The 26,835-nt window shown below is 47.6% G+C and overlaps 1 protein-coding gene across 2 annotated transcripts in view; it reads right to left on the bottom strand.

Annotated features, from left to right (window-relative positions):
- Positions 1-26,835, bottom strand: part of COL26A1 (collagen type XXVI alpha 1 chain) — a 161,010-nt gene that overhangs the window by 105,598 nt on the left and 28,577 nt on the right. For both annotated transcript variants that reach the window (XM_006045409.4, XM_006045410.4), the window contains exon 2: positions 15,254-15,376. In XM_006045409.4, the coding sequence (XP_006045471.2) occupies positions 15,254-15,376 (123 nt within the window). The remainder of the gene's footprint in view (positions 1-15,253; positions 15,377-26,835) is intronic.

Raw genomic sequence — 26,835 nt, 5'->3', positions numbered from 1 at the left:
CTCCGCCTCCAGCATCCAAGCCCCATTTCTTGCTTCCCTCACAGCAAAACTTCTGGAAAGAGTGTTCTATTCTCCAGTCTTCATTCCTTCACCCCTCACTTTTCTCCTCCACCCATGCCATCTCAGCATCCATCCCCACCACTCCCCAAAACTGTCCTTGCCAGGGTCCCCAGTGACTCCATGTTGCCAAACCCAATGGTCCTCCATTGGCCCTCATCCCATTGGCCACCCAGAAGCCCTGAGAGACTCCTACTCTGCCTCCCAAAACTCTCCTCCCAGGACGCTGGGTTTTCTGATGCTGCTTCTGACCTGGCTGCTGCTTCTCATCTCCTTAGCCCTACCTCCCAGACTGTTCTGGGATCAGCACCCCTTCTCCATCTACTCATCCCCAAGTTCACGTCCAGCCCCATAGCTTTAAATACCATCCGAATGCTTGTGATTGTCAATCATATCGTGTTCACACGCACATACCATCGCACATGCGTGCTAAGTCGCTTCAGTCGTGTCCAACCAGCTCTTTGCAACCCCATGGACTGTAGCCCACCAGGCTCCTCTGTCCATGGGATTCTCCAGGGAAGAAAACTGGAGTGGGTTGCCATGCCCTCCTCCAGGGGATCTTCCTACCCAGCATTCGAAGCCACATGTCCTGAGGCTCCTCCATTGGCAGGCGGATTCTTTACCACTGAGCCAGGAGGGAAGCTCGCACATACTGTTACATTTTAACATCTCTGATACTGAAATTCATGTAACAGTTGATGGTGTGCTATGGCTTAATTTGAAACATTCTTAGGGGCCACAGTATAATGCACTTCTTCCTACCAATGGCATATGAGAATCCATGAAATTCAATATGGCCCCAGAGTCTTCCTAGAACTCCAAACTTCCTTACTCAACCACTTACCTGATACTCTTCCCCATGGATCCCCCACAGGCATCTCAGACTTCACTTGGCCCAAGAAGAGCTGTCGGTTTCTACCTCCTGGGGATGATCTCTGGTTAGTGTCCCCAGTTCAATGAACGGCATGCCCAACCAGCAAGCCTCTCACACTAAAAATTTAGAGTTATCCCTAGTTGCTCCCACCCATAAGTGATCAGACACTCTGGTCATCTCAGCTTCCAGAGCACCCCCTGAATCCACCCATCTCTCTCCACTTCCCCAGCTCTCACCCACTCTCATCTTGAGCTTGTGTCTACTTTTCCCTCAGCAGCCAGTGATCTTTTCAAAACCTAAATTAGCCCATATCAGGGACCTCCAAAAAGTAGAAAAACTATAAACCCAAAGCAAGCACAAGGAAAGGAAATAGTGACCGACTGTATTTTCTTGGGGTCCAAAGTCACTCGGACATGAAATTAAAAGAGTCTTGCTCCTTGGAAGGAAAGCTATGGCAAACCTAGACAGCCTATGAAAAAGCAGAAACATCACTTTGCCAACAAAGGTCCATATAGTTAAAGCTATGGTGGTTTTTCCCGTAGTCACATATGGATGTGAGAGTTGGACCATAAAGAAGGCTGAATGCATCAATAAAGAATTGATGCTTTCAAATTGTGGTGCCGGAGGAGACTCTTGAGAGTCCCTTGGACAGCAAGGGGACCAAACCAGTCAATCCTAAAGGAGATCAACCCTGAATATTCATTGGAAAGACTGATGCTGAAGCTGAAGCTCTAATACTTTGGTCACCTGAAGCGAAGATCCGACTCATTGAAAAAGACCCTGATACTGGGAAAGATTGAAGACAAAAGGAGAAGGGGACGACAGAGGATGAGATGGTTGGATGGCATCACTGACTCAGTGGATATGAGTTTGAACAAACTCTGGGAGACAGAAGGACAGGGAAGCCTGGCATGCTGCAGTTCATGGGGTCGCAAAGAGCTAGACAAGACTGAGCAACTGAACAGCAAGCACAAGGAAAGACAAAGTATACAGAAGAGCAGGAATCAAATTAAAAAGAGAAAATCAATAGAGAAAAATCAGTGAAACCAAAAAGCTGGTTTTCTGTAAAGATCACAAAAATGACAAGGCTCTAGCAAGACTGACAAAGAAAAAAGGAAAGAAGACATAAATTATCAATATCAGGAACAACATAGGGAAGAGCACGACACACATCAATTTAACAACTTAGAAAAAAGGGACCAATTCATCAAAAAACACAAATTACCCCAACTGACTCAATATGAAATAGATCATTTGAATAGCCCCATAACTATTAAGGAAATTGAATTTGTAGCTGAAAAACTCCCCATAAAGAAATCTCCAGGCCCAGATGTTCACTGGAGACTTTTTCCAAATGTTTCAGAAGAATTAATAGCAATTGTACATAATCTCTTCCAGAAAATAAAAGGAGGGAGCACTTCCCAACTTATCATATGAGACCTTGATACCAAGTTCAGACAAAGACAGTACAAGACCAGAAACCTGCAGCCCAGTATCCATCGTGAATACAGACACAAAGACCCTTAGCAAAATATTAGCAAACGGAATTTGTATTACATTTTTAAAAATTACACATCATGGCCAACTGGAGTTTATTCCAGGGACGCGATGTTGGTTCAATATTCCAAAACCATTCAATGTAATCACCATATTCACAAGCTAAAGACATCCCATGACCATGTCAATCAGTGCAAAAAAAATTTTTTTTGACCAAATTCAGTGCCCGTGATTAAAAACTCTGAGAAAAACAGTAATAGAGAGAACTCCCTCAATCTGATAAAGAACATGGATAATACAAAAATTTTACAGTTAATATTACAGTTGAAGGTGAAATGCTTTCCCTCTATAATTGGGAACAAAGCATTCTTTCCACTCTTATTTATGAGTTCTGAAAGTTCTAGCCAGTGAAAGGGCAAGAAAAGGAAATAACAGACATACAGGTTAGAAAGGAATAAACAGGAGTGTTTCTATTTACAGATGACATGATTGTCTTTGTAGAAAATCTCAAGGAATCTATACCCAAACTCCCAGAACTAATGTGTGGGTTCAGCAAGGTCATAGGATCCTAGAAGATTAATTGTGTTTCTATGCACTAGCCATGAACACATGGATATCAAAATTAAAAACTCAATTTTACCAATTGTATTGAAAAAAAAAACCCTATTTGCAATCATTCCAAAAAAAAAAAGAAAAAGAGAATTTATATGCCAAAAACTATAAGAAACCCAAGAAATCAATGAAGAAAGATGAAAGAAATCAAAAATTATCTAAATAAATGAAATCCATATTTCTGGGCTGAAACAGTCAACATAGTAAAGATATCAATTTTCCTCATGTGGATATACAGGTTTAATGCAATTTCTATTAAAATCTCATCAAGATTTTTGGTCGATAGAGACAAAATTAGTCTAAAGTTTATATGAAAAGACATAGGAACTACAGTAGCTAAAACAGTTTCAAAAGAGAAGAATGGGGGCTTCCCTGGTGTCCAGTGGTTAAGACTCCAAGCTTCCAATGCAAGGGGCACAGGTTCCATTCCTGATTGGGGAACTAAGATTCCACGTGGCCCATGGCACAGCACCCCCCCAAAATAAATTTTTAAAAGAGAGAGAAGAAAGTGGGAAAAGTCAGTCGACCTGATTCCAAGTCTTACACAGCTACAGAAATCGAGACTGTGTGATACTGGGATAACTATAGACACACGTATCAATAGAATAGAAGAGAGAATTTAGAAAGAGCCGGACGCGACTGTGCCCAAATGATTTTTGACAGACATGCAAAAGCAATTCGATGAAGGAAGGATGTTTTCAACAAATGGTACTAAAATAGCTGGGACATTGCATAGACCAATAAAATGAACCTTGCCCTAAATTACACACCTCGTGCAAAAATCAACCTAAGCTGGACCACAGACTCGTGTGCCAAAGAAAAAAACTATAAACTTTTTAAAAAAAAAATAGGGGAAAATCTTCTTAGACTTGACACCAAAAGCACAATCCATAAAATGAAAGACTGATCCACTGAACCTCGTTCAAATTAAAAACTTTTGCTCTGCAAAAGACTGTCAAAAGAGGATGAAAAGGCAAGTCACAGAGAGGGAGAAAATATTTGCAAACCATATACCTGACACTGGGTTAGAATATATAAAGACACCTCAAACCTCTACAGTAAAGAAAAAAATCCAACTAGAAAATGGGCAAGCGACATGAAGAGACAGTTAATGAAAGAAGATATACAGATGGCAAATAAGCACATGAAAAGATGTTCAACATTATTAGCCCCTAGGGAAACGCAAATTAAAACCACAGTGAAACAGACTACACAGAATGGCTAAAATAAAATACAGTGACAACAGCAAATGCTGGCCAGGATACACGAAACGGGATCCCTCAGACATTGCTGGTGGGAATGTAAAATGGTACAGTCACTCTGGAAACAGTCTGGCAGTTTCTTTAAAAACTAAACATGCAAATACCATATGACCCAACAACTGCACTCCTGGGCATTTACCCAGAGAAATAAAAACCGATGTTCACAAAAACATGAATGTACACAAATGTTTATAGCAGCTTTATTCATTACAGACCCAAACTGGAAATGACCCAGTTGTTTTTAAATTAACAGACAAATGGTTAAACTAACTATGGCACATCCATATTACAAAATACTACTCAGCTATAAAAAGGAAGAAGTTCTTTTTGTGTGTGTACTGGGCGCAGCATGTGGGATCTTGACACAACGGTATCGATACTGTTACACAATATCGATACTGTGTACAAATACTTCTGATTGTACACTTAAAATGGTTAAGATGGCAAACTTTATGAGTATCTTAACACAATGTGAATTTACAATGACCTTGAAATAAAGTTTAATTTAAAAAAAATCCTAAAGCAAGTCATTTATCATCAGTACCTAAACCTTTCAATGGGGACTTCCCTGGTAGTTCAGTAGTTAAGAATCCATCTTCCAGTGCACGGGATGCAGGCTTGATCCCAGGTCAGGGAACTAAGATCCCATATGCTGCGGAGCATCTAAGCCCGTGCACCGCCACAGCTGAGCCCAAGCACCCCAACTATAGAGGCCAGGCACTGCGATGAAAGAGCCTGCACGATGCAACAAAGATCCTGATGCCACAACTAAGACCAGACACAGCCAAATAAACAAACACACATTTCAAAAATAAAATCTTCCCTGGCTTCCCAACACTCTCTTACAATAAATTCCAAACTGACCCTTGCTGAGATCAGTCTCTGCCTCTGTACTGTCCTCACCTGCTCTGCTTCTGGACACGGACCTTTCTCTCTCAAAGTCCTTCATCCAGGACCTTGCTGCCTTAGGGCCTTTGCACCAACTGTCTCTACCCCATCTTCACACGGAGGCTCTTTTCTCTCTACTCAGCATCCAAGTCATCTCTTCAAAGAATCTCTCCCATGTCCTCCAAAGTTCCTGAGTCTTACTCAGTCACGTTACCCTTTTTAAATTTCCTGAACTCATTAGGAGGGTGTATTTTTTTTTGTTTTCATATTTCAGTTTAGTTCAATTCAGTCGCTCAGTCGTGTCTGACTCTTTGCAACCCCATGAGTCGCAGCACGCCAGGCCTCCCTGTCCATCACCAACTCCCGGAGTTCACTCAGACTCAGGTCCATCGGGAGAAGGCAATGGCACCCCACTCCAGTACTCTTGCCTGGAAAATCCCATGGACGGAGGAGCCTGGTAGGCTGCAGTCCATGGGGTCGCTAGGAGTCGGACACAACTGAATGACTTCACTTTGACTTTTCACTTTCCTGCATTGGAGAAGGAAATGGCAACCCACTCCAGTGTTCTTGCCTGGAGAATCCCATGGACAGAGGAGCCTGGTGGGCTGCTGTCTATGGGGTCGCACAGAGTCGGAAACGACTGAAGCGACTTAGCAGCAGCAGCACGTCCATTGAGTCAGTGATGCCATCCAGCCATCTCATCCTCTGTCGTCCCTTCTCCTCTTGCCCCCAATCCCTCCCAGCATCAGAGTCTTTTCCAATGACTCAACTCTTTGCATCAGGTGGCCAAAGTACTGGAGTTTCAGCTTTAGCATCATTCCTTCCAAAGAAATCCCAGGGCTGATCTCCTTCAGAATGGACTGGTTGGATCTCTTTGCAGTCCAAGGGACTCTCAAGAGTCTTCTCCAACACCACAGTTCAAAAGCATCAATTCTTCGGCGCTCAGCCTTCTTCACAGTCCAACTCTCACATCCATACATGACCACAGGAAAAACCATAGCTTTGACTAGCCAGACCTTTGTTGGCAAAGTAATGTCTCTGCTTTTAAATATGCTATCTAGGTGAATATAAACTCCACTGGGGGACTTCCCTGGTGGCTCAGACAGTAAAGAATCTGCCCTCAATGCAGGAGACTCAGGTTTGATCCCTGGGTTGGGAAGATCCCCTGGAGAAGGGCATGGCAATCCACTCCAATATTCAATCCCATGGACAGAGGAGCCTGGCAGCTACAGTCTGTGGGGTCACAAAGAGTTGGATATGACTGAGCGACTTTCGCTTTCACTTTTTCAAACTCCATCAGAGAGAAGATTTAGTCTTATTCACCATTATATTCCACTCCTGCCCCCATGGCACAAAGTAGGTTCCTTTATAAACATTTGCTGAGACCCTTGAGTGCCTGAACAAACACAGAGAAAAAGGCCTACGCAGGGCTCCTGTGGGAGAGGGTGGGGGCACAGGGAGGGACTGGGGACACATGCCAGTCCCCCAGTGCATTCCAAATCGGCCTCACTGTGCCCAGATTTGGTTACACTCATGTTTTCACAACCATACTCTCCCTTCCCCCACCTGCGCGGTTTTGTCATAAAAATGTCATCAGGGTGTAATGAAATAATGTGATGACTTCATAGTGCTCAGCAAAGAGAGGCTCCACCAAGGATTATGGCCCCGCTGATCCCCAAATCTCACTCTGCAGACGTGCAGAGACCCCTCCTCCCTGCCGGGGCCCCAGCCCAGACTTCACACGGAGCCGGGTGGGCGGCAGGAGGGCGCTAGTGCACGTGCCCCAAGCGCTCAGCAGCAAAACAGCTCCGCATCCGCTCATGAGTCACTGGATGTTTACACCTCTTCTCTGAGAGTCGGAGCCAACGTACCGAGGGCGTACCACCAGCAAGACACTGGCCTGGACGTGCCGTCACCCCAACGCCAAATCCCCCCAGTAACTTCATACGACGCATCATTTTTACAGAAGAAACAAGCCAGACCCCAACCCCCTTCCCTTCTCTTCCTCCCCTGTGTGGGCCCAGCCCGCATGTACCAGTTCCATTCGTGCTCCAACCATGCTTCTCACTCCCAAAAAGAGCCATCCTTCAGCGCCCCCTAAAGGCTTGCGGTGCACCCACCATAGGCACTGTCCCCCAGATTCAAGGGAGAAGCCAGTGGAGGCCTGGAAGCCAGTCAAGGCTATTTAGCCAGGTGCCCAGAGAATGGTCTAGGAGAGGGGTGTGGGCTCCAGATGGACACATTCTCCTGGCCTCATGGACTCTGTACTCCATGAGGATGGGCATGGCCGGAGGACCAGAGTGGCCTCCCTAAAGGGTCTCCTTGACCTGAGTGGAAAGGCCATCTTCCCCAGGCACTCTGCTCTGCAGGGTGGTGGAGGGGTGCAGGCAGGCCCCTCCTTCATGCCTGTCCATCTCCTACGGCTCCACAGGTGCTAGAGAACATGGCGAGACTGCTGCTCTGAAAAAAACCCAGAGCTCTGACCCAGCAGGACACTCCCCAGGCACGAAGTGATGGATGGAGGGCTCCTCACTCAGCTCACCCTCCTTTCTGCCTCCCGCCTCCTGCTTTGGGTCCTCACTGCCCAAAGTGCTCCCATCAAAGAGAAAGAAATGCCTCAGCCAGTTGTCTTGGCAGGAAGGGTAGGGGGAGATAAATCTATTTAACTGAAGGCTTCTGGACTAGACGCTGCAAAATCTATGGAAGGACCAGCTAAGCCCCAACTCCTCAGCTGTGGGACAGCACAGAGGTCCCTTCTGTCATCACCCAGCCCCATGCAGGGGTCTCCCTCCCCATGATGGGAGATCCTCCCATCATGACCACTAGCTGTTACTGCTTCTTTGCTGTGAGTTCCTGCCTCAGCTCCGACGTCACCTCATCCCAGGAGACTTCCTGATCACCCCCGCTGTCAGGGTGAGGTGCCTGGCAGAAAGGAAGTCAAAGGAGGCCAAGATCTTGAGCATATCATCGGCCCCACATGGAAGTACCTCTTCCAGATTGCTGTGAGGTTAATAAGATCCCGTTATCAAAGACTCTTTTGGCAAACGCAGCAAACGCTGTCTCCTGCGTTCGACCCAAGGTGTCATGAGACAGAGGAGAACACACACTTAAGATACAGAGCCTGCCCCAAAGGGCCCCCAGGAACCTCCCAAGTTCCTCCTGCCCTGAGGCTCTGCTGAGGGTAATCAGCCCAGCGAACAAATTTTTGAAGCATGCAGACTCTTAAGAAAACTATAAAATGGTGCTTTACAGGACTTCCCTGGTGGTCCAGTGATTAAGAATCCACCTGCCAATGCAGGGGACACTGGTTCAATCCCTGGTCAGGGAAGATCCCACGTGCCGAGGAGCAACTAAGCCCACATACCCCTACTCCTGAAGCCCGAGCTCCACAACGAGAGAGGACACCATAATGAAAGGCCCTGCGTCACAGCCTCCGCTCACTGCAACCAGAGAAAGCCCACGCCGCAATGAAGACTCAGAGCAGCCAAAATAAATAAATAAAATTTGTAAGTTATTTAAAAAGTATGCTTTAAAAAATTAGACTAAGAAATAATAAGCTCACTGAGACAGAACTATACAATCTGGAGCTTTTTCTTTTTTCTAATTTTTTGCCCACACTATGCAGCATGTGGGATCTTACCTCCCCAACCAGGGATTGAACACACACACACACACACACACCCCAAATTGGAAGCTCAGGGTCGTAACCACTGGGCCACCAGGGACATCCCTGGAGCTTTTTCTTACCTTGGTAAATGCCCCTTGCAGAAAGCCCCAGCTCAGGAAAGCCCTCCCCTCGGGTCTAGGCCCCCACACGTGTCCACACAGCATCAGTGACAGATGTAACTGCCCTTGTTACCATGGTGCTTTGACTAACGTCCCCCCTTCCCACCCCACTGTCATCGCCCCAAGTCAAGGACTGGTCTGCGTTCTCACCTCCATTCTCCTGGGAGCTTTGGCGTGTGTACAAAGGAGGAGGTCAACGAATGTTCGTTTGGGGGGAAAGGAGAACTGGGCCTTGAAACCTCAGGAGCATCCCAATGGGGCCTGTTTGATGGGCCAGAGTCAAACCCAGCCCAGCCCCTGTGACTCCCTGTGACTGTGGGCAAGTCACTTTGCCTCTCTGAGCCTCCATCGCTTCATCGCAAGTTTGTAGACTGGTTTATCAGACAAGAACTTTGCTCCATAATGATCAGTGTTCACAGCTCACCATCACAAGCTCGCTGTGCATGAATTCTACGTGTCCTGACAACTCTGATCTCATTTCATCCTCCCAACATCATTGATTCAGTGATGTTTCTTGAGCCCCCAAACACCAGGCACTGGGAGCCTAGAGGGACTGAGACAGCCTCCTCTCCTGTGGCCCCCAGGCTGGTAGGCCGGGCAGATGATGACCAGGCTGACCACGGAATGAACGCTGTGGGTCAGAGAGCAGTAAATGCTAAGAATGAGATTAAGTGGGATAAAGGGCTGGAGAGTTACAGGGAGAGAGAGAGAAGAGAGACCCTGGAACAGAGGACGGAATATCGTAAGGCAATGCAGGGTTTCCAGCTGCTCCAGCGTGAACACAGTCCAGGTGAAAGGATGGCAAAGGTGATGCCCTGGGGAGAGTCTGAGCCTTTAGGACAGCCTGGTCCATGTGCCCAGAGCCCAGAGAGCGAGACCGTTCATGGGGTCAGGAAGAGAATGGTCAGCCACAGAGAGAGGGATGGGCTTTTAAGAGAGATGGGAGCTCCTGGAAGATTTGGAGACCATGCCATGATCAGCCAGAAGGAGCTAGAAGGAGACCGGAGGGATGCAGGGACACAAGTGCGGTGGCTGCAGCCAGGACAATGCCTCTTAGATGCGAAAACAGCAGAACTGGGACCTGAACGCAGGTTGCACTTGGTTCCCCAGGTCACCAGGCAGCGACTCACCACCCCACCTGCCCAGCCAGCAGCCCGAGGTCACAGAGGGTGTGCACTCCAGTTCTAACTCAGACATGAGTTACTGGCAAGGAAGAAAAGGGGGTTAACCCCTCCCTCCTTAACAAACAACAGTAACAGAAGTAGCGAGGACAATTACACCAGAAATGCAGTATTCCTTGAAAGAATGGGAATTGAGTTTTACTTCACAAAGCTCCTGCTGGCTGAAGTTTTGAAGGCAGAGGGCAGGCTCATGACAGACGCATGATTGAACATTCTGTTCTCGACTCCTGATGCCAAGGGGAGGGAGAGACCTCCCTGAAAGGCCTGTAAATACCCATTCCAAAGACAAGGCCCCGATGCTTCTGAACCATTGTTCTTGTTATTTCTTCAGTCATAAAGCAAAGGGCCGTTGTGAAAATCAATGAACATTTGACATTTTTTCAGTTGAGGTCAGTGACTCAGTACTTAGCTCATTTTGGCTTTTCTTAAAGGTGCCTTACTGTATTTAGAAAATATAAAAACCTCAAGCTGTAATTTTGACATTAAGAAAGCCAGCCCACTGCTCCCTTCCTTCCAAGGTTTTCTAGTAAAGGGAATCCTGACAGTTCATTCTCTAAACCCAAATACAACCCAGCGGAGTGTGTGTGTGTGCCTGCACGCATGAACTTTTTTGTTCCACCTTCAGTGCTTTGTGTTTGTTCAGATTTTCTGATGTATAGCCCACTCACGCTCAGTCATGTCTGATTCTTTGTAACCTCATAGACGGTAGCCCGGCAGGCTCCGCTGTCTGTGGAATTTTCCAGGCAAGAGATAGTGGAGTGGGTTTCCTACTCCATGGGATCTTCCCGGCCCAGGGATTGAACCTCTGTCTCTTGGGTCTCCTGCATTGGCAGGTGGATTCTTTACCACCAGTGCCACTGTGGAAGCCCTTGTTTCCACCTTGGGAGCTGACCTGGAGTGTACCCTACACACTGGACTGCAGTTAAAGCCCAATATGGAAAAACAAAAATACATCTGTTCATGTTTATGCCTCAACTCCGAAGACATAGGTATGAGTTTACTGAAGTCAAACCCTATGTCTTGTAAAGAGCCGTTTCCGAGCTGGGCTCCCTACTTGCACAAATCAAGACTGGTGGGATTGGAACTGTGAGACAGGTATAGCCTCACTCCTCATGGCCTGAATTCCAGCCCCAACCAGTAGCTTCTTTGTTGGAGCGGTCGTTCCTCACAATGAGCAAGACCCACACTGTCAGGGTCACTTATAGACCCGACTACAGAGACCCTTCTTCTCAGAAGATGCTCCCAGGATCAGATGATGATGACCCAGTCCTCTGATGACCCCTGATGATGAGAAAAGCAGAAGAGTCTTGGAATCTGGGTCCTGAGACATGAGGGAGGGAGGGAAAATGGGGTCTCTGTCCCCTCTGCTGAAAAGGAAAGGGAGTTAGGGGTAACTTCCCTGGTGGTCCAATGGGTAAGACTCTGTGCTCCCAATGCAGGGGGCCCGGGTTTGATCCCTGGTCAGGGAACTAGATCCCATGTGCCACAGCTAAGACCCAGTGCAACCAAGTAAATAAATAATAGTTTAAAAGAGGAAAGGGGGGGGGGGGGGGGCTAGCGTCTTTTCTTCATTATCAATCCATTGGTCATCCTCTAGCACAACATTTAAAAGTAGCCTTTTGCCTTCAATTTTTAATGGATGTATCCATTTACTTGGGCTTCCCAGGCAGCTCAGTGGTAAAGAATCTGCCTGCCAAGCAGCAGATGCAGGTTCAATCCGTGAATCGGGAAGATTCCCCTGGAGAAGGAAATGGCTATCCACTCCAGTATTCTTGCCTGGGAAATCCCATGGACAGAGGAGCCTGGTGGGATACAGTCCATGGGCTCGCAAAGAGTTGGACACAACTTAGTGACTAAAGAACTGCAGCAGAATCCATTTACTTACCATTCCTCCTGCAGAATGAGTATATCAAAACACTTGAATACAATGCAGACCCCAACTAAAGAACCTCTACTACTAAGAAAATGATGAAAATCAAAGTCACTATGTGGCAAACACCATAATAATAATTATGGCAAGCAAGAATTATCAATGGATGCTAAAATTACTGGGAGAAAGGAGGAGGAGGAACAGCATATCTGTCTAGACTCCAAATATCTCCCCACAATATACTTATAAATGGCAAAGGGAAAAATAATTACACAACAGTAGAGAAACCTGGCTGAGACAACACCTTAACCAAGTGATCAAAGTTAACATCAGCAGTATTGATTCTATGTACCTCTTCAGATGTGCCCCAAGAAAGGTACAACATGCCTTTCACAATCTCCTCCCCAAAATGCATAATTTCCATCAAATAACTGGCTAGTAGTTTTACAAGTGCTGAGGTCGTGAAAGACAAAGTAAGACCAAGAAATGGCCCCAGACTGGAGGAGACTAAGGAGACAAATGTAAAATGGGGAAAACAAAACCAGAAAAATGGTATGAGTAGGATGGTTGGTAACATTTAAATAATGTCTTAGTTTAGAGTATTATATCATTGCTAATTTCCTGGCTTGGATAATTGTACTATGGTTCTAGAAGGTATTAACCTTAGGAAAAATGCTATAGATTCAATGTCTGTGTTTCCCTCAACCCCCACCTCTAAATTCTTATGTTGAAACCTAATCCCCAGTGTGATGGTATTTGAAGGTGGGGCCTTCGGGAAGTGATTAGGTCATAAAGGTGGAGCCCTCATGAATGGGATTAGCACCCTTTTAAAGACCCCAGGGAAGATACATTGAGAAGAGGACCATCTATGAATAAGGAAGAGAGCTCTCTCTAGATAATGAATCTGGCAGCACATTGACCTTGGACTTCTCAGCCTCCAGAACTGTGAGAAATAAATGTTTGTCATTTAAGCCCCCCAGTCTATGGTGGTTTGATACAACAGCCCCCAAAATGTACTAAGACAGGGAAGTTGATGAAAGGAAAAGCTACACAGAAACTCTGTTTACTAGTTTTTGCAACACTTATGCAAATATAAAATTAAACTTTAAAAAAAGTTTGAAAAAACACTCGTAAAATTGTTAAAATATATATGATAATGTGATTGAAACATGGTCTGGAGTGGCTAAATTAGGCAACCACTTAAATACCCATCAATTGAGGGAATGGGAAATAAATGATGATGCTCTTCTACAGTGGAATACTACACAGCTGTTAAAAATGAGGTGTCTCTATGGGAATATATTGCAAAATATTTTCCCGGGGGAAAACCAAGTTATAGAACAAAATAACATCACTTAATATTTGTTTAAGAAAATATGTTTACAATCAGGGACAAACAGAATAGATTGGTAGCAGCCAAGGGTGGGGGGCCTTGGGAGTTTGGGATTAGCAGATGCAAACTGGTATATACAGAAAGGATAAACAACAAGGTTCTACTGTTTAGCATAGAAAACTATATTCGATATCCTATGATAAACCAAAATGGAAAAGAATATGAAAAAGAATATATATATATAGGTATAACTGAGTCACTTTGCTGCACAGCAGTAATGAACACATTGCAATTCAACTATACGTCAATAAAACATAAATTAAAAAAGAAAAATATATATATACATATATGTGGAGAAAAAAATCTGGAATGACATTTTAACAATGGGATTATGGAAGTGACACTGGAAGAGAGGAGAATGTTCATTTTTTACTTTACTCAGTTACTATCAAATATTTGAACTTCTTTTTAGCAGTAAGGATATATCACTATCTTCATAATAAAAACAAACAATAATAATTCTGGCCTAGGAGCATACTCCTGTGGGTCCCACCAATTCATGATGCAGGCTGATTCTGGGGTCAGCTTCATGCTGAGCCCTATACTGGGCAGCACTGTGTGGGCACAGGCCCCAACTCAGGGGCTCACTCTTCATCTTTGGTGATGAAAACATACCCAACTCATGATGACTCTGTGGTGGTTAATTTTACGTGTCAACTTGGTCGAGCCACAGTACCTAGCTCTATGGTCAAATATGAATGGATGTTGCCATGAGTATTTCTTTAGATGAGATTAACATTGAGGGAGTAAACTTTGAGTAAAGCAGATTACCCCTCCATAATATGGTGGGCCTCATTCAATCAGGTGAAGGCCTTCAGAAAAAGACTGCCCTCCCCTGAAGAGGAGGAAATTCTGCCAGCAGATTGCCTTCTGACCCCAGCTGCAACAGCAATTCTTCCCTGTGTCTCTGGAGCCTACCCTGTAGCTTTTGGAGGTGCCAACCCCCACCACCACATGAGCCAATTCCTTAAAAATCTGTCCATCTCCCATATATATCTACTACCACACACTACTGGTTCTGCTTCTTTGAAGAACCTTGCCTAAAACAGACCCCCCACGCAAATGTCCTCTTAGTGAAGGGCACAAAGTGTTCTCTTAACACAGAAGGGAGAGGGATTTGGAGTTTGAGGAGGGTGGTCCCAGGAAGAAGATGAGGAAGGGTCTTTGAAACAGAAAGCTAGAGCTGGAGACCAGTAGGGGTGAAACGGTAAGGAGTCCAGTTCCGGGAGCTGGAGCAAGACCTGAAGGGGCAGAGGACAAGGAGGCAGGCAAGGCTGGGTCTCAGAGTCCTTGGACGTCTAGTCACCCATTTAGACCTCTCTCTGTGAATGCTGAGGCGCTCCTGAGAGCTGGGAGTGGAGGACACTGGACACAGAAGCAAGGCTGTGGAGCGGGGTGGGGCTTGAGATGGGCGGGGCCATGAAAGGGGCAGGGCCGTGGTGGGGTGGGGCTGGGCAGAGGCGGGGCTTGGGTAGGTGTGGCTTGAAAGGGGTTGGGGGGCTGCGGTGTGGTGGGACTTGAGGGGTGGGGCTTGAAGTGGGCAGCTCTTGAGAAGAGGGGCTTTTGGGGATGTTTGTGTGTGAATGGCCTCGCCTGGCCCTTTTGCTCATCAAATATCCACTGGATTATGAGGATCTTTCAGCTGGGGAGCAAGTCCCTTTCATCTTTGCACACACATTGTCCCCATACCCCATACACAAAAGCTGCTCCATAAATGCATGCCCGACTCTGTTTCCAGGCCTCAGCCCTCCTACCCCAGCAGCTCTGCTAGAGCTGGGTTCACCCAGAGGAAGTAAAAGGAAAGGCAGAGCTGGCCAGCCCTGCGGCCGTTACCTCACGAGGTTGGCGCAGGGCCCAGGCCACCGGCAGCTCTGGTACACGCGCTGGACCACCGTCTCCGAGCCGTTCTGCACCTGGCAGGACACCGTCCGTGTCACCGTGTGATGGCACCAGTGCCTGTGGGGAGAGCAACAGTCGCATCAGTCCCGCCCGTTCCTGGGGCATCTGACTGCGGATCAAAAGGCTGTCCAAGGCCAGAAGGGGCCCCTCCACATGCCTGCAGGGCCACTGCTGCTGGGCAAGGGGTCCGCAGAGACCCTCTGCCTCGGTCAAAAGGAGAGAGTAGCCACACCCCGTAGCCATCAAGCCCCCCCGCATCATTCCAGTCTTCTAACAACTCCGTGTGAAATCAGGATGGGGCTGTACCCCTGCCAGGAAATCCCCCTCTGGAAGGAAAACTGTCGGGGAGATTATTAGAACACACTGGAACGCGGGGTCATAGGGCCAATCACAGGATGGGCATGGTGCTGTGAAACTGTGGAAACCCAGCAGGGCCCCCCACCCAGGTCCTAAGAAAGGGGAAAGATCAGAGTCAGCCAACCCTAAGTGTAGGGGCAAAGAGTGGAGGCAGTCTGCAGAAGAGACAGCAGAGTGAGCAAAGGCAAGGAGCTGAGACACACCGTCGTGGGTTCAGAGATCTGCCTGTGGCCAGAAGAGTGGAGGAAGGGGAGGAGCCAGGAGACACCAAGAGGCCTGGAACCTGCCAGGCTAGAAGTGGGTCTCATCCTGACTTTGGAGGGAACCACTGAAAGACTCTGAGCTGTGGGCAATGACTCAGATGGCTCTGATTTCAGAAAAGCCCCTCTGGTGCAGTGTGTAAGAGCTGAGGAGGCCTGAGCTGGGACCCAGGGAGATGGGGGTGCAGAACATGTGCAAACAATATGGGGATTAGATCAAGATGGCAGACACCTCCCCCCTCCCATCTCCAGATCCTAGAAATTGAAAATCTAAAAGTAAGCCCCCCATGAAATCATCAAGATGGTGGCAGAGGAGGTCCCTTACTCAATACCCCCCAGTAACAATAATTTGGCAGTCGTCCTCAGACAAAAATGCCTTTGTGGGACCTTTGGGATTTTTGCAAACTATTTATTTGATAAGGACTGATATCAAAATATATAAGGAACTCATAAAACTCAATAGCAAAAATTCATAATAATCCAATAAAAATGGCCAAAGAATCTGAATAGACATTTTCCCAAAGAATACACGTAGAATACATACAGATGGCCAACAGACACATGAAAAGGTGCTCAACATCAGTGTGTGAAAGTCGCTCGGCCATGTCCGACTCTTTGTGAAATGACCCCATGGACTATACAGTCCAGGGAATTCTCCAGGGAAGAATACTGGAGTCAGTAGCAGTTCCCTTCTCCAGGGGATCATCCCAACCCAGGTCTCCTGCATTGCAGGCAGATTCTTTACCAGGTGAGCCACCAGGGAAGTCAAAGAATACTGGAGTGGGTGGCCTATCCCTTTGCCAGGGTATCTTCCCAACCCAGGAATCGAACCGGGGTCTCCTGTATTGCAGCAGATTCTTTACCGGCTGAGCTACCAGGAAAGCCTCATCAGGGAAATGCAAATTGAAATAAGATATCACCTCACACCTGTTAGGATGGCTATCAAAAAGACATGAGACAACAAGGGTTGTTGAAGGTGGAGAAAAAAGGGAACCACGGTACAGTATTGGTAGGAAGGTGAATTGGTGCACCCATTATGGCAGGTTCCATAAAAAAATTAAAAATAGAATTATTATATGATCCAGGAATCTCACTTCTGGTTTATCTATCCAAAGGAAACAAAATCAGTATCCCAAAGAAATATCTGCGCCTCCACGTTCGTTGCAGCATTATTCACAATAGCCAAGATGGAAGCAACCAAACGTCCATCGACAGATAAATGGATAAAGAAAATGCAGCATATATACACAATGGAATGCAATTATTCAACCACAAGAAGGAAAGGAAACCTTACCATCTGTGACAACATGGATGACTCTAGAGGACATTATGCTAAGGGTATAAAGTCAGACAGAGAAAGACAAATCTGTATGATCTCATTTATAAGAAGAATCTGAAAATGCCAAACTCATAGAACCAGAGAGAACAGTGGTTGTCGGGGGAGAGGGGGATGGGAGAGATGGGGAGATGTTGGTCAAAGGATACAAAATTCCAGTTATAAGATGAATAAGTTCTGGGGATCTAGTGTACAGTTTAGATCTGTACAGGGTGATTATGGTTCATAATACCATACTGTACACTTGAAATTTGCTAAGAGAATAGATCTTCAGTGTTCTTACTTGTGTTCTTATACACAAAAAGAAGGTAGCTATGTGAAATGAGAGATGTGTTAATAATCCATGGTAATCATTTCACAATGTATATGCAATTAAATCATCACATTGTAAACCAAAAAAAAAAAAATCAAGTTGTACAATCTAAATAAACACTTTTTAAATTTGTCAATCAGAATTCTATAAAGCATATAATACAAATAAAAAAGTCCCTAGGAGCATTGGAAAACAAAAAGCAGTGGGACAGGTACTTTGAGGAATTTGAGGAGCTAAAAGAACCAGGAACTTAACTGAAGGAGGAAGCACAGACCAAAACACACAGGGAAGACTGGGTTCAAGGCGGGTGCACTGTAGGAGCAGCAAATGTGGCTAATGGGATAGGGGAGGGGCGCAGAGGCGACTGTCAGAGGACCACAGTAGAAGGAGCCAGACAGGCAGGACCAGGATTCCTATCCTTGCTGGTGTTAAGAGTCAGGCATTGGTGTCACACAGATGAAGTAAGTTAGAAAGAGAAAAACAAATACATATATTAACACATACATGTGGAATCTAGAAAAATGGTATACAGATGATCTTATCTGCAAAGCAGAAAAAGAGACACAGACATGGAGAACAAATATATGGATACCTACCAGGGGGGAAAGCAGGGGGCGGGGGTGGGGGAGGCATTGGGAGATTGGAATTGACACAAATACACTATTGCTGCTGTGTATGAAATAGATAACTAATGAAAACATACTGTAAAGCACGGGAACTCTAATGCACTGTGGTGACCTGAATGGGAAGGAAGTCCAGAGAGGAGGGGATAGACGTATAAATACGGCTGATTCATTTTGCTGTACAGTAGGAACTAACACAACATTGTAGAGCAATACTTCAATAAAAAATTAATTAACAAAAAAAAGAATCAGGCATTGCACTGTCCTGTTTCATGGCCCATGTGATCAGAATGGATGCCTCAAAGGCAGATGACCTCCAGGAAAAACTGGGACTCTCTCAAGGTCAGACAGCTAAATTCTTGAACATTTTTTATCCTCTACCTATTCCACCAATCCACCAAGAGGCAAAGCAGCAATGAACAGAGAAACAGAAACAGCTAATGGAAAACCCCAAATGCCAAGAATTTCAAACTATTTAAGGAAAAAAGGCCAATACCCTGAAAGGCACGGACTCAACAGAGTATAAATCACAATTCAAGAAAAAAACAATGAATAGAGCAATTGGAGATGCTTCCTTATGGAGATGGTTGTCTCCAGTGTAATTAATGTCCTCAAGGAGACATAATTTTTCACACATAAGAAATACTATGAAATGAAAAAGTTAGATACCTTGGAAATGAAATATGACTGGGAAAAGAAAAAAGGCTCAACAGATGGGCTGAAAATTCAGAGCAGACAAATTAAGGAATGAGCTGATGAGTGGATGTGAGCCATGACCTCTCCAAGGATGCACTGCAGAGGGACACAGAGATGGAAAATGTGTGAGCAAAGGTGAGGTACCCAGAGGACAGACCAAGTTCCAACACACATCTATTAGGGGAGACCAGAGAGAGCACAGGAATGTATAGACTTGAAGCAATAATAAAGAATATTTCCCAGAGCTGAAGAAAGACATGAATTCTTTTGCATGTGTGAATAATTTTTTCATTTTTAAATATTTTTATTGAAGTACAATTGATTTACAATGTTTCAGGTGTACAGCAAAGTGATTCAGTGTTTTAAATATATATACATATACATACATATATGTTCTTTTTCAGATTCTTTTCCATTATAGATCATTACAAGATATTGAATATAGTTCCCTGTGCTATACAGTAGGTCTTTATTGTTTAGTTCATTTATGTATAGTAGTGTGTATCTGTTAATTCCAGATTCTTAATTTATCCCCCTCCCAACTTTCCCCTTTGATAACCACAAGTTTGTTTTCTATCTCTGTCAGTCTATTACTGTTTTGTTAAGAAGTTCATTTGTATATTTTAGATTCTACATATGAGTGATATCCTATGATATTTGTAAGACATGAGTTCTTAATTCAAAAGGGCCTACTGAGTGCTAAGCAAGATGAACAAAGAAATGAATGAAAATAGAGTACATGCAAAAGTGAATCAACAAAATCAAACACAGGCTTTTAAAAAATCAAATAGACAAAATTTAGATAATTATTATTGAGAAACAACAAAATACATAAGTAGACATTGAGAACAAGAAAAAAATTCCATATAGAGATTAGACACTGTAAATAAATATTGTGTCTGATTGTGACATCAAAATTTTTCAAAATCTCGACAGCTGAACAATTTTCTAGGAAAATATATTGGCACCGTCAAAAATACCGTGAAAGAACATGAAAAAGGAGTCAAAAGTCAATCCCTTTCCCCAAAGGCACCAAGCAACCTGGTTCTGTCACCAGTCTACTGCATGACTGGAAGCAAGCCTCAGTGAAATAGAAAAGCCTACCTCCTAAGGTTATTGTGAGGATTAAATGAGCAGGTCCAGGCTACTGGTGTGTGAACGACATGGCACTACCTACCCCAAGGTGTCATGACTGATTAGCTGGCCACTTGAACCCCACAATGTTCATAAAAGTGTAAAAACTGTCCTTCCTATTTTTACAGATGGGAAAATATGTAGTGGGAGATGAATTCCCACTGCCCGTGACTCAAACTGGAGGCCGAGTTGGGAAGGGATTCCAGCTCTCCTGCCCAGGGTTGTACCTACACAATACAAACCACTGTCTCTGTCAGTTACTCAGGGAAACCGGGCCTGGACCCTTCCTCCATCTCTACCTGGGAGCATCAGCAAGAATCTTGAGGGTTGAACTGCTGCCCAATCCAAGGACCATGCTCCACCCTGAGAGTTGCCCCTGGCAATCTGGAACAAAGTCCAGCCATTCCTGGGTCAGCGCCTTCTATAGGGAAATGAGCTATGAATTGGAAAACATTTTCAAATGCCTCGATTCATCATCTCCAGACATTTGATCTTTTAATGGGCTGTAAATGGCTTCCCAAAACCAAAACCTGGCCAAAAACAACCAAGAAGGCAGGCAGAGACAAGGAAGGAGGGCTCCAGGTCTTTTCAGATGGAATTCTAAACCCTGTTCATCTCCAGGCTCCCGAGGTTCTGGGGAATCTTGGGAGGACACGTTCTGCCCTCACATGGGGTCCCCCTTAGGATCCCCAGGTCCTGAGTATCACACCAGTTGGTGGGTGGCATTGCACCACCGCCCACCCTCACCCCCACCCCTGACCATGATGAGTGCATGATGGTGGGTGAACAAGGCTGTACGGGCTACAGAATGACTCCACCCAGAGACCAGCTTGACAGCGGAAGTACAACTCGTGACTACACCGGAAGGACTGGCCCAGGGGCACAGAATTCGGGAGGGGCAGGGCTGGTCTTCAAACTGCCTAGGAAGTGAGGGTGGTCTCAGCAGTCTCCATCAGGATCGGGGGAGGCTGGATGACTGGCATTATTTGGGGACATCATCTCAGCAACATCCGTTCATCATTGCCATCCACCCTCCAGTTGAGCTTTCGTGGAGGGTCCAGGAAGGGAAACTGATTCCCAGCTTTGGGCACAAATCTGCTCTCCTCCAGGCTTGTTTCCTTAGGAGGAGAGGCCTGGGGCTACAGTCTATAGGGTCACACAGAGTAGGACACGACTGAAGCGAATTAGCACGCACGCACGCGCACACACACACATACCCCACCTCTGATGTGTGTTAGTCTCTCAGTCATGTCCGACTCTCTGTGACCCCATGGACTGTACCCCACCAGGCTCCTCTGTCCATGGGTATTCTCCAGGCAAGAATACTGGAGTGGGTTGCCATGCCCTCCTCCAGGGGATCTTCCCAACCCAGGGATCGAACCCAGGTCTCCCACATGGCAGGAGGATTCTTTACCATCTGTGCCACCGGGGAAGCCCAATCTACCCCTGATGGAGAAGAGCAATTGACTTGGCCCTGCTCCACCTGACCCCCAGAGGGGCCGCTCCCAAGCAGCTTTCACCACGCTAAGTGTCTGGCTCTCTGATTTGGTGAATCGTTCAATCCTCCGTTGAGTCCTTTGGGAAAAACCAGCGCTAAATGGCTTTAGGAAACCATGTCATGATGAAACGGAGAGGTCTTTAGAACACCCCCAGCCCATGCCCTCCTTAACAGGACTAACCAACCCATCTCTGATGCTGTTTTACCTGGGAGATGCCACTGCCGCCGTCCTCCCCGCCTCAGCCCTGGGACCCCCTCCCCAGGCGACCTCTGAGCCCCAGTCCTGTCTGAGCTTTGCTTTGGGACCTGATCTCACCTCACCCACCGACCCCTGAGCCTGACCCAAGCCTGGGGGCATTGACAGTGCCCTCCTTCCCACAAGGACCACACGGTCTGCCCCCATGTCCCTGCCCCACGCTCTGCTCCACCCCCACGTGGCATCACCTTAATGCTTCCTCTTGAACCCCCAACATATGTGCCCCACTTGCATGGACACACCTCGTCACAGCCCATGGAACACCTCAAGATACACCACTGCAATCTGTCCACGACTGAGACCATCGCGCTCCCAACCCTTCTCGCTCCATCTTGGTGACCAGCTGCACTAAGCTTCAGGTCCCCTGACCCAGAATCCCCAGGGGAAGCTGCCCCACCCTCCACCTTCTCCCTCCCTCATGCTCCATGGCTGACCAGCCCTACATCAGGGGAGTCCTGCCAGCACCCCGGCCCTGGGCCAAGGGCCCTGATTCCCACAGTCCAGCCCCTGCTGGTCTGCCAGTCTCCCTGCAGTCTCTTCAAGGTGCCACCAGAGGGCGCTCCCTAAATCACAAATCTGGCCCAGTCACGTCCTCCCTGGAAACCCTTTATTAGCCCTTTATTATAACCCCCACGGTTCCCACCCACCTCCCCGGTGTTACCTTCAACCATGCTCCATCTTGCCATTTACCCTGTCACTCCGTCCTCCTTGGCATGCCATCCCACCTTCTTTCATTCAGCCAACTCTTACCCTACCAGCCTGCACTTAGGCTCCATCCCCTCGGGGAAGCCCTCTCTGATCCTCTGCCCCACAGGGCCCCCTGCCCGCCTCTATCTTAGCCTTCATTGTACCTGAGGACCACAGGCTCCCAAGGACAGTGGGCTCAGGGAAGGCCCTGTAAAGGTGTCCTCATCTATGTGACTCCAAGCTCCACATCCCAGAGGGACCCTTTCCCGTCCACATTCATTCACTCTTACCAAAAACTGCTTCTGCTCCCGTGGATGCAGCCACCCACCTCGAGGCTGGGGGTGTCCTGCTTCAGACCCTTCTCCACCTGGCCCTCACTGTTCTAACTACCTGATCACCCCCTGCCTGGTCAATTCCAGGGGGGACCAATTCTGGGGGGCGGGGTTGCCTGCCAGCTGGGCTCAAGAAACTCTGTGAGAACTGAAGTTTGTAACCTGAAGGCCATGGCCAGATGGATGGGTGATTCGGATGATGCTGAGGCCACACTCATGACACAGAGCCCACAGGGCCTGGGGCTGGTCCCCAGAGAGTTTCGGGCAGAGGAGCCAGCTCCCAGCCCCTCCCAGGGGCAGAAAGAACAACTCTGGCCCAAACAGAGTCAGCCCAAGGGGCCTGAGCACACAGAGGACCTTCTCCTGCAGACACAGTCGGGCCCAGCCCCTCAAGACTGGTTTCATGACTGACAAAGCAGTTTCACACACTGACAATAGGCTGAGTTGTATCCCCACAAAATCGTATGCTGAAACCCTAACCCTAGTTATCTCAAAATCTGACTGTATTAGAGATAGGATCTTTTAAAGAGATAATTACATTAAAGTGAGGTCCTTACAGTGGGTTCTAATCCATATGACTGGTGCCTCTATAAAAAGAAGAAATATGTGATATGAACAGAGGGGGGCTTCTCTGGTGACTCAGATGGTAAAGAATCTGCCTGCAATGCAGGAGACCCAGGTTTGATCCCTGGGTCAGGAAGACTCCCTGGAGAAGGGAATGGCAGCCCACTCCAGTGTTCTTGTCTGGAGAACCCCATGGACAGAGGGGCCTGGCAGGCTACAGTCCACAGGGTCTCAAAGAGTCAGACACAACTGTTGACTTTCATGAACAGAGGGAAGATGACTGAAGACACAGGGAGAAGGTGGCTATCTTCGAGGCCTCAGGAGAAAGCACCTTTGCCAGCACCTTGATCTTGGACTTCCAGCTTCCAGAACCATAAGGAAAGTAATTTCTGTTGTTTTAGCTGCCCCTGTGAGGTACTTGGTTATGGCCATCCCGGTCAACTCACTCACATACATGACCTTGTTCAACTTCTCAACAAGTCTCAGGTAGGAATTCTACCAAGAAGGAACCCAGACTGCAGGGGAGATTCAAGGTCACACAGTGATAAGTGATCAGTGTAGGTTCTCTTTTTTTTTTTAATTGAAATATAATTAACCTACAATACTATGTGTTTCTGGTGTACAACAGAGTGGTTCAATATTTCTACACCTCACAAAATGATCACCATAATAAGTGTCGTGACCATCTGTCACTATACAAAGTGTTCACAATACCATGGACTATATTCCCCGGACTGCACAGTCTATCCCCGAGATTCATTTATTTTGTAACTGTAAGTTTATCCCTTTTATCTTGGGTCTTGAAGGGCAGCCTTCTAATTCCAAACCTCATGCGGTGTCCACATGGCCATGAAGGACAGCGGAGAGTTAGCAAACACCGCATACTCCAGTAGGCCCTCAGGGGACCACCTCACACGCCAAACAGCAGGCAGAGGGGCCAGCCCCCGCCTCTTGTGTGAAACCATCGGGACAACTGCCGAGGGCGATTCAGGCCACAACAGGGCTCACGGAGTGGGCTCCGAGCGGGTCCTGTCCCCTGCCCCTCCCCCCTGCGGTTACCTAATCAAGACCTCCTCACATAACCCTGGGCAGTCAGAACTTCTATCATGCCAGTTTTCCAGGTAAGGAAGCCAAGGCATATCCAAGGCCACCCAACAAGTCAACGGACAACCCAGATTCAAGCCCAGCCCTTTGCCACCTGGCTACCCTGCTGGCTTGACCTGAAGCTCACCCTGAGAGCCTGGGTCTCTGCATACAGGGTCTGTCCACCTGGGGCCGTGCTGCCAGGAGGGGACGGGGCCGCAGACCGTGATGGACGGAGGCAGCAGGGTGGGCGGGGGGCGGGCGTGGGCGTAGTGCTGCTGAAGGAAACTGCGGAAGCCCGGGAGTTGGCAGATGCAGAGGCCTAGGGCCTGGGAGGGAGTCGGGATCCAAGCTAGATCTCCCCAGCCCATAGCGAGGAGCCAAATCTATCAAGAGGAAACATGACCAGGCAAACATGGAGTCCGGCACTGCGGGCCCCAAAACCCAGTGGACGAGCCCCAAATGGGGTGCAGTGGCTCTCACCAACAATAAGTTCACTGTGAGTCAGCTGAGTGTGCGGTCTACAGCAAGCAAAGGCGATCTCAGGCCGTCTGAACAACAGAATAACGTCAAGAGCATCCCTGCTCGCCTCTGCACCGGCCCAAATACGGCAGACCCTGCGCCACCCAGAGCCCCTCAATGCGGGGCCTTTAGCCCCAGGTGCTAGAAACACTGCCAGGGGTCATTCAGCCTCGGCTGCCCAGAACCACCTCCCCCTGGTCCCAGGTCTTGCCGGGGCCCTGTCCAGTGTCTGGTCCCTGCACGAGATGAAAGGCCCAGCCATATGGACCGCGGGACAAGTGGGAGGGCCATTGGAGGTACAGGGTCCACATCACAGCTCAACTTCTCCCTCTAACTCCTGCTTCTGCCCCACCCCACCCCCCGGCCCAGCTTCCACGGGCATCAATCTTAAGAGCCGCCCCCAATACACATCCTCCTTCTTGGACGCCATCTCAGAATCTGCTTCCTGGGGACTCTACCTGGTGTCTGCTGGAGCCTCAACAGGAGAGGAACAAACTGAGAGGAGGTGCGCTGGGAGGAGAGGGCTGCCGGCCACTGTCCTGTGAGCAGGAGACGACAGGCTGGGAGCAAGGTGGGGCTGAGGACCCGTGAGCATCCATGGGAAGGCCACAGGTCAGAAGCCCACGATTTGGGGAGGGAGAGGGGAAGCCCATGCCCCTCGGATTCCCACCTGCCCTCTCCAGTAGGTGAGACCTGTTGGCAACAGATCATTCAGACATATTCAGATATATGGGCTTCCCTGGTGGTTCAGTTGGTAAAGAATCTGCCTGCAATGCAGGAGACCCGGGTTCAATCCCTGGGTCGTGAAGATCTTCTGGAGAAGGGAATGGCAACCAACTCCAGTATTCTTGCCTGGAGAATCCCTTGGACAGAGGAGCCTGGCAGTCTATAATCCATGGGGTTGCAGAGTCAGACTCGACTGAGTGACTAACACTTCAGATATATGAGCAGAAATAAGCTGAGGGCCACAGTGGGGTGGGGCAGCTTGGGAGCCCAACTCTCCCCCCAGAGATAAGTACAGGGGGGCCAGATGACCCTTGCTCGTGGGGCCACCATGGGCCCAGAGCAGGGTCAGAATATGGAGACCATCAGAAGATAGACTTCCACAGAGGCTGGGGAGGTGTCTGCTCCCAGAAGGGTGGGCCACGGTGCAATGAGCTGCCCATATGGTTGTAGTGGGTGCCCCGTCCTGGGAGGTGATGGGTGAGCAGAGGCAGAACACCCACTCAGTGGATGGAGAGTGAACATACACAGCTGGCCCTCAAAGAGCTTGGAGGAGACGCACCCTACTGGAAAAGGGGGGGTAAGACACAGATTTTCAAACGAGATGGGAACCCAGTCAGTGGGATTCCAGGAGGACCAGCTGCTGGCAGAGGCCGGAGGCTGAACCCATTTGGGATAAACAGGCACAGTCCTTGAAAGCATCAGCCAAGGCCCCACAGAAGCCCCCTGAAATGGCCTTTACCACCTAGGTCGAAACCGGACCCATCCATGGGCCACCATGCGGCGTCTCGCAACAAAGTTAATCGTCCAAGAAACCGGCTGACATTTCTCTCCATCTCTCATCTCTCATCCACCTAAACTACTGTCCGGAGTTAGGGCTTTGTTTATGTAAGGATCACTGAGTGTGTGTTACGCTAAGGCCTGATGGGTTTTCAGGGCACAAAAACCAATAGGAGTGTTTGGATAAGCAGATCAATTTGCCTGCATCTCCTCCCAATCGTTTTTACTGGAACTCTCCCTTTCGAGGCAACCCTGGGGAGGAATTTAAGTACATGTGAGGTCACTGACTTTCAGAGGGAAAGGATGCTGATCAGAAAGCCCCGTGGCAACTGACCAAATGTTTCTGCAAGAA

Source organism: Bubalus bubalis, chromosome 24, assembly GCF_019923935.1.
Source record: "Bubalus bubalis isolate 160015118507 breed Murrah chromosome 24, NDDB_SH_1, whole genome shotgun sequence".
Lineage (NCBI taxonomy): Eukaryota > Metazoa > Chordata > Mammalia > Artiodactyla > Bovidae > Bubalus > Bubalus bubalis.
Note: the sequence above shows the minus strand (reverse complement) of the source record. Positions and strands in the feature narration are given on the sequence as shown.